The 11,105-nt window shown below is 44.8% G+C and overlaps 2 protein-coding genes across 5 annotated transcripts in view; one reads left to right on the forward strand and one right to left on the reverse strand.

The window, feature by feature from the left end:
• Positions 1-3,163, reverse strand: part of ATG13 (autophagy related 13) — a 46,218-nt gene extending 43,055 nt beyond the window's left edge. For 3 of the 4 annotated variants that reach the window (XM_007455774.1, XM_007455772.1, XM_007455771.1), the window contains exon 1: positions 2,563-3,163. The gene's annotated coding sequence lies outside the window, so the exon portion shown is untranslated. Of the gene's footprint in view, positions 1-2,075; positions 2,127-2,562 lie in introns of all 4 variants that reach the window. The other variant, XM_007455773.1, reaches the window with a different exon arrangement.
• A 52-nt stretch (positions 3,164-3,215) lies between these two features.
• HARBI1 (harbinger transposase derived 1) lies at positions 3,216-10,827 on the forward strand. The gene is made up of 3 exons (XM_007455775.1): positions 3,216-3,314; positions 4,433-5,251; positions 10,231-10,827. The coding sequence occupies exons 2-3, from the start codon at positions 4,582-4,584 to the stop codon at positions 10,608-10,610; spliced, it is 1,050 nt and encodes a 349-aa protein (XP_007455837.1). The 5' UTR covers positions 3,216-3,314; positions 4,433-4,581; the 3' UTR covers positions 10,611-10,827.
• Positions 10,828-11,105: the final 278 nt, after the last annotated feature.

The following is an 11,105-nucleotide window of genomic DNA, read 5'->3' on the forward strand; positions in this document are numbered from 1 at the left end:
CGAACCCGCGTCCCCTGCATCGGCAGGCGGACTCTCAAGCACTGCGCCACCAGGGAAGCCCTTTAACAGTTTTTAAATGTTCTGGATTCAGGCTTAAAAGCTCAGTATGGCAAATCAGGAACAGTTAATAAGAAAAAACAGTTAAGGGAGTTCCCGGCGGTCCAATGGTTAGGACTCTGTGATTCCACTGCAGGGGGCACGGGTTCAATCCCTTATCAGGAACTGAGATCCCGAAAGTTGGGTGGTGCAGCCATAAAACAACCCCCCCCCCACAAAAAAAACCCAGTTAGGTACAAGTTCAAGGGTAAAGAGATCAAAACTGTAATTTCCCCACTTTCTAGGCATCAGAATTAGTAAATCATAAAGATCTTTTTTTCCATTTAGAAAGTTCTTTGTAGACAAATGAGAAACAGAATGGAAAAGTTTAAACAACTGAAATAGTCTTCTACCAAAAGAGTTACAAAGAAAGTCTGAAAATAAAGAAGAAAGCAGATATACACTCACTTGGGAGGGAGGGGGGCAAGAGGAAGAAAAAAGAAAGTGGGCTTCCCTGGTGGCACAGTGGTTGAGAGTCTGCCTGCCGATGCAGGGGACACGGGTTCGTGCCCCGGTCCGGGAAGATCCCACATGCCGCGGAGCGGCTGGGCTAGTAAGCCATGGCCGCTGAGCCTGCGCGTCTGGAGCCTGTGCTCCGTAACAGGAGAGGCCACAACACTGAGGGGCCCGCGTACCGGAAAAAACAAAACAAAACAAAATAAAAAAAACCTTACGTTGAATAATAAAGGGTCACAGAGTGAGGAATGCAGTGCTCCAACCACAGTGTTATGAATGTCATTTTCATCTCTTCTATAATAATGTAAAAAGTGTTTAAAAAGTAAAAGTTTTAGGGATTTCCAAGCATTACTAAGATTAAATAAGTTCCCTCCAGATAAAAATTCCAAAATAAATAACTTCCACTCCCAATGGAACAAAATGTAATTGCAGAGCTTTGGTAATGAACCTTATCAAGTGACAGCAATAAGTTCTATAGTGGTTGCACTTTCTGATTAGTCAAAATTATCTTTGAAAACTCACTCATGTAGTAGGACTCATGTCTTTGGAAGCTCAATGTTAATGTCTTAGGCTTCTTTTTGCATTTAGGCTATGGACACCCTGCTCTGAGTCATGGAGGTCATAAGCTGATGCAGCTGGGTGGATGCAAGCAGGAAAGACAATGGAAAAAAAAAGATTTCTTGCCCCCACCTCCACGTGGTACAGTTCCAGTACGCGTATATGGCAGGGCTGAATTGTGTCCAGCTGATTTTTAGTCCTTAAATAAAACAATATAATTTGGAGTATTTAGTAGCTGAAGATCTGCAGTTTTTGATCTGCAGTTTCCACTTGAGGGAAAAAAAAATACAAATAATAAGAACTGTTAGGTGTAAGTAAAGAAATAGCAATTTTTATGAAATGTAAATCTCAAAAGTTGCCATAGCCGTCTTAACTTCCAACGCAAAGGGGTACAATTTGAAAACAGTAGGAGAATTAACTACATGCATTTTACTACACAGATCAATACATATGACATTTGCTTCATCCCCTAGGTATGAAAAATATGAACTCAGGATTCCCTTCCACAAGCACTTACAAGACTTCTGCTCGGCTGAAAAATGGAGTTGAAAGAAACAAACAAAAACACATAATTTAATTGGAGCCACGATATCCACACATGAAAGGACTAACACATAAAACAACACACAATAACCTGGAGTTAATTTAGTATAAAGGACCTGTTGTTTCTTATTATTGCACATCTCCCATTGAAGGTGTTCAATAAATTCTACCACCTTAGAAGATGACTTTTAAAGTAAGTGTAATGAAAACATAGGCACTTTTGTTCTTTAAATATTCGTTCATTCACATCCATTCCCCCGCCCTCCACCCCTCTCTCTGGCTGTGGGATGGCCAGAGAGGAAGGAATACTAAAAGTGAAACGCTACACTGAATTGACCAGAAAAACTTGGTAAATAACTGGCTGAGAAAGTGAAAACTGAGATGAGTTAGTGATGAATCCAAGAAGGTGCTTAGCCACTTACCCAGAGATTTACTTAATGAGAATGGATCGCAGGTTTCCACAGGTCATTCCACTGCCAGTAAGAGAGTCGTGAACCTTGGGTCCCTTTTTGCACTAGTCAACAGTCACCCTCACCTACACGCGGAGTACATATTTGGCACTCAACAAATCTTGATTGAATGAAAACCTATCTCATTCATACTGGTACCCAACCACAGAGTTATGGGCCCACAAATTCCTTCCAAAAAGCCTTACGACTTAACCCAAAGGGCTGAGAAAGCAGAGTCGAAAGCTCTGGGCATCTCTGTAAGGACTGGGAATGATCAAGGGCCAATGAAGCCTACAGTAACCCGACTTCCCAAAGAAAGCTTAGGGGACTGACCTACAGCTAACAGGCTTCGGCTTCGCCAGGGCGTACCCGACAGGCCGCAGGCCGCAGGCCGCAGGTCCACAGCCTCCCACCCGGGGGCGCTGAGAGATCCGGGGGGTATCCCCCCTAAAGTTAGTACCTGTGAAGTTGCGACACAGAGAGTGGCTCGGGGCTCTCATTACGGAGGCCGGGGCCTGGGGCCGGCCAGCTGCGCCTCCTGGCTGAGAGCTCCGCGCTCCGGAGCTGCACTGACAGCACGGGTCGCAGATAATACCTCACGCCTCAGGAGCCTCGTGGCTCGCAGGCCCCGGGAGTTTCGTTCCCAAGACTGCGCGAGTTGTCGCACTCACGTCTACAGGCGCTCTTCAGGGCTTCCCTCACAGCTCAAGTGATCACTCCTGCCTTCACCCCAGCAGCCGGTCGCTTCCCGGCGCCGCCATCGTTACTGTTTGTTTTCATCCGCTTCGGTGACGGCGGTGGGAGGAAGAGGGCTATGGGGGAAATACAGCTATCTAACCTCAGCCGCACTTTCGTCACAGTATGGATGACCTACTTAATCTCTTTCCTCTTTGACGTTCCCATAAAAACTGGTTTCCTTACCATGTAAGTCTGATTCACCAATCTCTTCAAGCGTCTCAGAAAACAAAGGCGTAAAAAGGCGGTCTTTGAAAGAGCGTGAACCTTTGGGCCGTGTGTAGAATGTGCGCTGGCGAATCGCAGGTCGCGGCGGCAGCTGCAGTGAGGACACGGCTTGGGGCGGGCAGTGACGCGAGAGGGCGGTGCCTACAGAGAGCGCCGTGGCGGCTTGTGCTCGGCCGCCGGTTCCGGAGGAGGGCCGGACCCGGCTGGGTGGGTGGGAAGTGCGGCTGGTAATCTGCCAGCCGCCGAGAGGTGGGTGAGTGGCCTCGGCTGACTTTGAGTGGCCGGGGCAATCACACTTCCGTATCCATTTCTAAGACATCTTTTTAAAAGCCTTAGAGGTGGAGTGTCCTCTCAGCCCTAGCTCTCCCAGCCTCTTCTTTTGCGCCTTCCTTCCAACCTGTCTGGACTTCCCTACTTCCTTGCCTTCAGCCTCACGATTTGGATTTCTTGGGGTGAGGGGAAAGGCTTTTGTTACAACACAGAATCTCCGTCTACCAGCCTGGGTCTTGGGCGTTTTTTTGCCCCTTCTTCCCCTGTTAGACTAGTTTGAACATCGACACTCCCCCCTCCCCGCCCCCGTCTCTTACCCCTTACTTGTCAGGTGGAGCCAGAGGGCTTTGGGTAATGAATCCTGCCGTGACTAATCCCTGTCCTGGGTAGCTATGACTTACGTCAGCTGCTTCGTGGCCTGTATAGTTAGGAGCAGACCTCTTTTACTTTGTGGGTAATTATGCCATCACCTCCATTAATCTTTTGTTCTTCCCAATGCAAATGCCAGGCATTAAATGAGCCACCAAAATTCAGCTCCCATTCTCCTTCAAACCAAATCAAGCCTGTTGTATTGCCATGAGTTAGTGGAGAAAACCGAGTTACAGTTATAGCACCTTTTTTTTTCTTTTTTTCTTCTTTTTTTTTTTTTTGGTACGCAGGCCTCTCACTGTTGTGGCCTCTCCCGCTGCGGAGCACAGGCTCCGGACGCGCAGGCTCAGCGGCCATGGCTCACGGGCCCAGCCGCTCCGCCGCATGCGGGATCTTCCCAGACAGGGGCACGAACCCGCGTCCCCTGCATCTGCAGGTGGACCCTCAACCACTGCGTCACCAGGGAAGCCCTGATGTGGATGATTTTTAAGATCTTTATTGAATTTGTTACAATACTGCTTCTGGTTTTTGTTTTTGTTTTTTTAATGTTTTTGGTTTTTTGGCCGCAAGGCATGTCGGATCTTAGCTCCTCCACCAGGGATCAAACCCGCACCCCCTGCCTTGGAAGGCGAAGTCTTAACCACTGGACCGCCAGGGAAGCCCCTGAATCACTTTAAAGTCTTTGGTAGGTTTCTAATGTTTTTTGTTTTTTTCTTTAACCTTTACAGAGAGAAGATTATAAATGCCAGAGCCATTTAAATGATGGTTAGCTGTTGAATTCTGACACTTCCTTAAATACCTTCTTGCACCAACATCTTCAGTGGGAAGAGTTCAGGAAAAGTAGCAGAGGGAAGGAGAGACAACAGTTACATGTACCATGGCTATACCAATAACAGTACTTGACTGTGATCTCTTGCTATATGGCCGAGGTCACCGCACATTGGACCGCTTTAAGCTGGATGATGTGACAGATGAATACTTGATGTCCATGTATGGGTTTCCTCGACAGTTCATTTATTACTTGGTGGAGCTCTTGGGGGCCAGTCTTTCTAGACCTACTCAGAGATCCAGAGCTATTAGCCCAGAGACACAGATCCTTGCAGCACTGGGCTTCTATACCTCAGGTTCCTTCCAGACTCGGATGGGAGATGCTATTGGAATCAGTCAGGCATCTATGAGTCGATGTGTTGCCAATGTCACTGAAGCGCTTGTGGAAAGAGCTTCGCAGTTCATCCGCTTTCCAGCTGATGAAGCCTCCGTGCAGGCTCTGAAGGATGAATTCTATGGGTTGGCAGGGATGCCAGGGGTCATAGGGGTGGTTGACTGTATCCATGTGGCAATCAAGGCACCAAATGCTGAAGACCTTTCCTATGTGAACCGCAAAGGTCTTCATTCTTTAAACTGCCTCATGGTGTGTGACATCAGAGGGGCACTGATGACTGTGGAGACAAACTGGCCGGGGAGCTTCCAGGACTGTGCTGTGCTACAGCAGTCTTCTCTCAGCAGTCAGTTTGAAGCTGGGATGCACAAAGAGAGCTGGCTGCTTGGTAAGTCTGCAGGTGTAAATGCTTCATTTTTGAAACTATAAAAAAAAAGTTTGGGCAGAGTAGAATGAAATATAGGGGTCTATAGACCTGAGACTCAGTCCTGTTCTGTTTTAAGCACGACCTCAGATGAGAACTCTCTGAGCCTTAATTTTTTTTTTTTTTAATCAGGACCGAAACAGAAGTAATGTCTTTTTTTTTTTTTAAGTCTTTATTGAATTTGTTACAGTATTGCCTCTGTTTCATGTTTTGGGTTTTTGGCCTCTAGGCATGTGAGATCTTAGCTCCCTGAGCAGGGATGTAACCCTCACCCTCTGCATTAGAAGGTAGAGTCTTAACCACTGGACCACCAGGGAAATCCCCAGCCTTAATTTTTTTAAATCAACATTTAAAGAACACTTGTTAACATTTAAAAACATACAATTTGACCCAGCTCTTCTTGGAGGTACATGTTCAGAAATATGTAAAACAAAATTACAGGCATTTGCATCGCAGCAGTGTTTTGTACTCACAAACAACAATAGCAATGACAACCCTACAAAAGCATTCCCCTTAAATATAGCCAAGATACTTATCAATGCAGATCTGGTTAAATATAGTACATCCATACAATTGAGCCTTAATTTTTATCATCTGTAAAATGGTGAAAATAATGCTAAGGGCAGTAATACCTATTGTTAGGATTAGGGAATATATATGACAGTTCACTCTAAAGTATTGTGCAAATGTATTATTTTTGCCATTGGTGATTGTCACCATGATATCTGTATGAAAATGATAGTAGACAGTGCATTTATTCAGTTCTCATGGAAACTCACCTCATAGATCTGTTTGCCTGAGTGCCCTCGGAAAGCCTGGCTTAATGATCTGAGTAGGACAAGAACCTATTCAGTACTGAGCAGTGCAAACTGATGTGACTGTAGAGCCGGGAGGAGTACAGTTAGTTAACAGTGATAAAACCCTCGAGCCTGGCAGCTTTCTTGTTATCTTTTTTTTTTTTTAAAAAAGAACCATTCTATGTGAGCAATAGGACAAGGGTTATCTTGTACACAACATGTTATGTGGGAGATGAAGGCACATTAAGGATTGGAAGACCTCTCTTTAAGGCCACTAATCATGTCTGCACTGCACATGTTCATAACACAGTGTTTTACATGTAATAAACACTCAGGAATTTTTCTCTTTAATGTGCTGATTGACAGTTAAAGAAAAACCTCCCCTTGGGACTTCCCTGGCGGTCCAGTGGTTAAAACTGCACGCTTCTACTGCAGGGGGCACAGGTTTGATCCCTAGTCAGGGAACTAAGATCCCACACGCCACATGGGGCAGCCAGAAAAAAAGAACCCTCCCACCCCTGCCCACTGTTCCAGGTGAGAAGAAGAGACTGTTGTCACACTGATTGGTTTAGAGCTGCCAGGGTACCATGAGTAACATCTTGGAACTTAACTGATTTTCTTCAGTTGTTGCTTCTACACACTGTTGTCAGTGCCCCACCTTCTCGTTAACCTAGTGGAACTTTGTCTTAATCCCACCTTTTGCCTACTCTGAATTTTCAAATTCCATTTTCATACAACTCACACCAAGAAGTGAAGGGAAGACTGTTTGCAAGTGTCTCATCCAACTACTTCCATAGCTGGAGAACTACTTGGGTTCCAAGCTGATTTCTTATGAAATCACTTTGGTACCCTAACTCTAAAGCCAGCTAAGGAGACTTCCCTGGTGGCGCAGTGGTTAAGAATCCGCCTGCCAGTGCAGGGGACACGGGTTCGAGCCCTGGTCCGGGAAGATCCCACATGCCGCGGAGCAACTAAACCTGTATGCCACAACTACTGAGCCTGCACTCTAGAGCCCGCGAGCCACAACTACCGAGCCTGCATGCTGCAACTACTGAAGCCTACACGCCTAGAGCCCATGCTCTGCAAAGAGAAGCCACTGCAACGAGAAGCCCGCGTACCGCAACGAAGAGTAGCTCCCACTTGCCGCAAATAGAGAAAGCTTGCGCACAGCAATGAAAATCCAACGCAGCCAAAACAAAAAAAGAAAAAAAAAAAAGAAGATGGTTGATTTTATCTTAAGAACACCATCAGATTTGTAGAATGGTACTAGATTTGCCAAACCTAGAACTAGCTGTGATCCCCCCTTGTTTTTTTTGGTTTGTTTGTTTAGCATATTTTCATCTTGGGTGTCATCCCTTCATGTCCTCATTCTCGTATGCCCCTTCAGAGGGCATCACCTAATTCCTCTTCTCTAAATGTACCTGCTCCTACAAACAATTCAGCCTGAGTTATTTCTTCAGCTCTTGGGCTAGTCTTGTTAAGCAGCTTTGGGTAAGATCTACCAGAATGTCTCTTGGATGACTGATCATGTAAGCAATTGTAGTCTGTTTAGGAATTCTGATCCTAATCCCCTCCTGAGTGTCTGTCTTCCAGTGGTGCTTGGATTATAACCAGTTAATGATGATGCAGCATTTTATAAGAGGTCTACATTAACTAGCTTGTCTTGTATGTCTTCCCAATTAAGACTCATACTGTTTCTTAAGAGACGTTTAACAAATATCTAGTATCTCTTTGTTTTGGTAGTCATCTTAAATGTTTTTCATATTCTCTTTTACAGCATTATACCATTGTTTTAGTGACTTTCAGTCTGACATTATTAGCATTTAGTGACTAGCTCCTTCCTCTTCCTGTGCCTAACATATCAAAGGATGGGTGACGTTTATTTTTATTTTCTCACTTGTAAAATAAGGTCAGTAGTATCTGCCTAGTGGGGTTGGGATTGGATAAGTCATAGATATTATTTTCATTATTATTTACAACATCAGTTTCTAAAATTCAGTATTTAGTAGGGACAAGTTCAATTAAAATAGGTTGTACTTAGGAGGAAAAAAGTCAGCTAAATATACAATTTGAAAATTTTGTGAGCCATCTCAGATATTTAAAGTTAATCCAGTATACCTAAAACTAATACAATGTTATATGTCAATATCTCAGTAATTTTTTAAATTTAAAAAATTGCATTCAAAATAAAGTTGGGACTTCCTTGGTGGCACAGTGGTTAAGAATCCGCCTGCCGACACAGGGGACACGGGTTCGAGCCCTGGTCTGGGAAGATCCCACATGCTGTGGAGCAACTAAGCCCATGTACCACAACTACTGAGCCCACGTGCCACAACTACTGAAGCCCGCATGCCTAGAGCATGTGCTCCACAACAAGAGAAGCCACTGCAGTGAGAAGCCCATGCACTGCAACGAAGAGTAGCAGCCAAAAATAAATAAATAAATTTTAAAAATAAAATAAAATAAAGTTAACCCATGGGGAATTCCCTGTCAACCCAGTAGTTAATACTTGGCTCTTTCACTGCCACAGGCCGGGATTCAATCCCTGGTCAGGGAACCAAGACCCCACAAGCCGCATGGTGTGGCCAAAAAGAAAAAAAAGAAATGTAAGCTCCTAAAAGAAAGGAGTGCTATATGTTTGGAACAGTGCCTAGCACTCTCTGAACAATCCATAACTATTTACTGAAATTGATGGTGGGTGAGGAACACAGCAACTATACAAGTTGGTATTCCTCAGGTCTATTTGTCTCAAATTTCTAAGGGGTTGTTCCTCTGAGACATTTCATCTTCCAGATTTAGTGAGTCAGGACAATTAAACATTATAGAAACACTGTACTATTGTAATGGGACATTGCACCCCAGTTTTGTTTTGGTTTTAGCACTTCCCAGGATTATTCCATAAAGAAGTCACTTAAGGGAAATGCCTTGTGTATATTATTTTAATTGACTTCTGATTTTATTTCTTTATCCCTATTACTACTTGCATCATTATATTTATGGTCTCCTTGTTAATGTGAAGTTCTACCTGTTCCTCTATTACAAAGGCATGGTTCTAATGAATGTAATATCTAGGAAGGCAGAACACCTGAGTTCTCATCTCTGCTGGGAGTTTTCTCTTATTCTTCTTAGCACTGGGAGAATGAATGATTATTGTCTATGAAATACTCTGAAGTTCCTAGGTAGTGCTTTCAAACCTGACATTTTAATGGTAAAGTCAGAGATTTTTCCTCACAAGTGTTTTGAGGTCTCCTGGCAGAATTCTCTTTTTCTCTCTTGCACTCTTGCTCTTTAGAGATTTTGAAGATTGGCTTGCTATGTGATAGTTTCTATTAACCTTTTTTATTTTAAATTTACTTTATTTATTTTTGGCTGCGTTGGGTCTTCCTTGCTGCATGCGTGCTTTCTCTAGTTGTGGCAAGCGGGGGCTACTCTTCATTGCGGTGCGTGGGCTTCTCATTGCGGTGGCTTCTCTTGTTGCAGAGCACAGGCTCTAGGCACGCGGGCGTCCATAGTTGTGGCTCGCGGGCTCTAGAGTGCAGGCTCAGTAGTTGTGGCACACGGGCTTCGTTGCTCCTTGGCGTGTGGGAACTTGCCAGACCAGGGCTTGAACCCTTGTCCCCTGCATTGGCAGGCAGATTCTTAACCACTGTGCCACCAAGGAAGCCATATTAACTTTTTATTAAAGAACAATATCTCTGAATTCAGAAAATCCTGGAATTCCCTGGAGGTCCAGTGGTTGGGACTCCGCGCTTCCACTGCCGGGAGCCCGCGTTCGATCCCTGGTCAGGGGACTAGGATCCCACAAGCAGTGCATTGCAGCCAAAAAAAGAAAATCCAGGAATTTCATTTCCTCCAGTGCCTTCACCTCTGTCCTACTTCTTTCAGACTTAGCTTTCTTTAGCCGGGTCAGCTTTTCTCTGTTGTTTTCAACCAAGGGTATTCCCAGCCAAGACTCACTCTAGTCTTCCTGCTCGTGACTAGCTATGGGCTCTTTATCACAGCATTTCCCTCTTCATTTCCCTGGTGTGCTTTGGCTCCGGAAGCTGTGGCATTTTCTTGCCCATTCTCTGTACATGCTCCTGGATTTTCCTTTTTGTTTGTATTCCAGTTATAAACATCTGTGATGTCTTTGGGCCTTCCCCACAGGTGACAGTTCCTTCTTTCTCCGCACCTGGCTTATGACCCCACTTCACATTCCTGAAACTCCAGCCGAATATCGCTATAATATGGCCCATTCTGCAACTCACAGTGTGATTGAGAAGACTTTCCGAACCCTCTGCTCCCGATTCCGCTGCCTGGATGGATCCAAGGGGGCACTGCAGTACTCACCGGAGAAGTCCAGCCACATCATCTTGGCCTGCTGCGTCCTCCATAACATCTCCCTGGAGCATGGGATGGATGTCTGGTCCTCTCCAGGGACAGGACCCGTGGAACAGCCTCCTGAGGAAGAGTATGAGCACATGGAGTCCTTGGACCTAGAGGCTGACCGTATCCGTCAGGAGTTGATGCTCACTCACTTCAGCTAATGTGGAAGGTGGGGAGGGGGGAGGCTTTCCAGAAGGAGCTGTGACAAACTTTCCCTCTCACCACCCACTACACAGTTCCATCATCTAGCATAACTGAGCGTGTGGACACTTGTCACAAACTGACATTTAATCTGCGTATTTTAGAAGGGTTGAGGCTAGGCCAGGATATCTCGATTCATTTGCAAGTTTATTAACTAAACCAAAACCTCCAAGACAACAGTTCTCTACTATCCATTGAGCACCAGGTTAGCACCACTCACTCATTTGAAAGTTCCTTGGTCACAGACGTTTATATTGTGCTTACAAAATCAAAGCAGTTATCTAGAGATTTCAAAAGAAAACAATATTTGTCCTGAAAGATTTGGATGGCATTTTAGCTTTTCTACTTTACTACCTATATAGGCATAATCTGAGGCAAGTGTGAAGAGTAAATTTCAGTTGGGAAATGGTCTTCTGACGTAAATAAACGGCTACTAATGTGATTTTTCAGCTTTG

Source organism: Lipotes vexillifer, unplaced genomic scaffold (genome assembly GCF_000442215.2).
Source record: "Lipotes vexillifer unplaced genomic scaffold, Lipotes_vexillifer_v1.1 scaffold977, whole genome shotgun sequence".
NCBI classification, from domain to species: domain Eukaryota; kingdom Metazoa; phylum Chordata; class Mammalia; order Artiodactyla; family Lipotidae; genus Lipotes; species Lipotes vexillifer.

Bases quoted from the DNA above. Each gene is read 5' to 3' on its own strand.
- HARBI1 (XM_007455775.1), top strand. From the start codon at position 4,582: ATGGCTATACCAATAACAGTACTTGACTGTGATCTCTTGCTATATGGC. The intron at 5,252-10,230 runs GTAAGTCTGCAG...CCTTCCCCACAG, and splicing joins CAAAGAGAGCTGGCTGCTTG to GTGACAGTTCCTTCTTTCTC.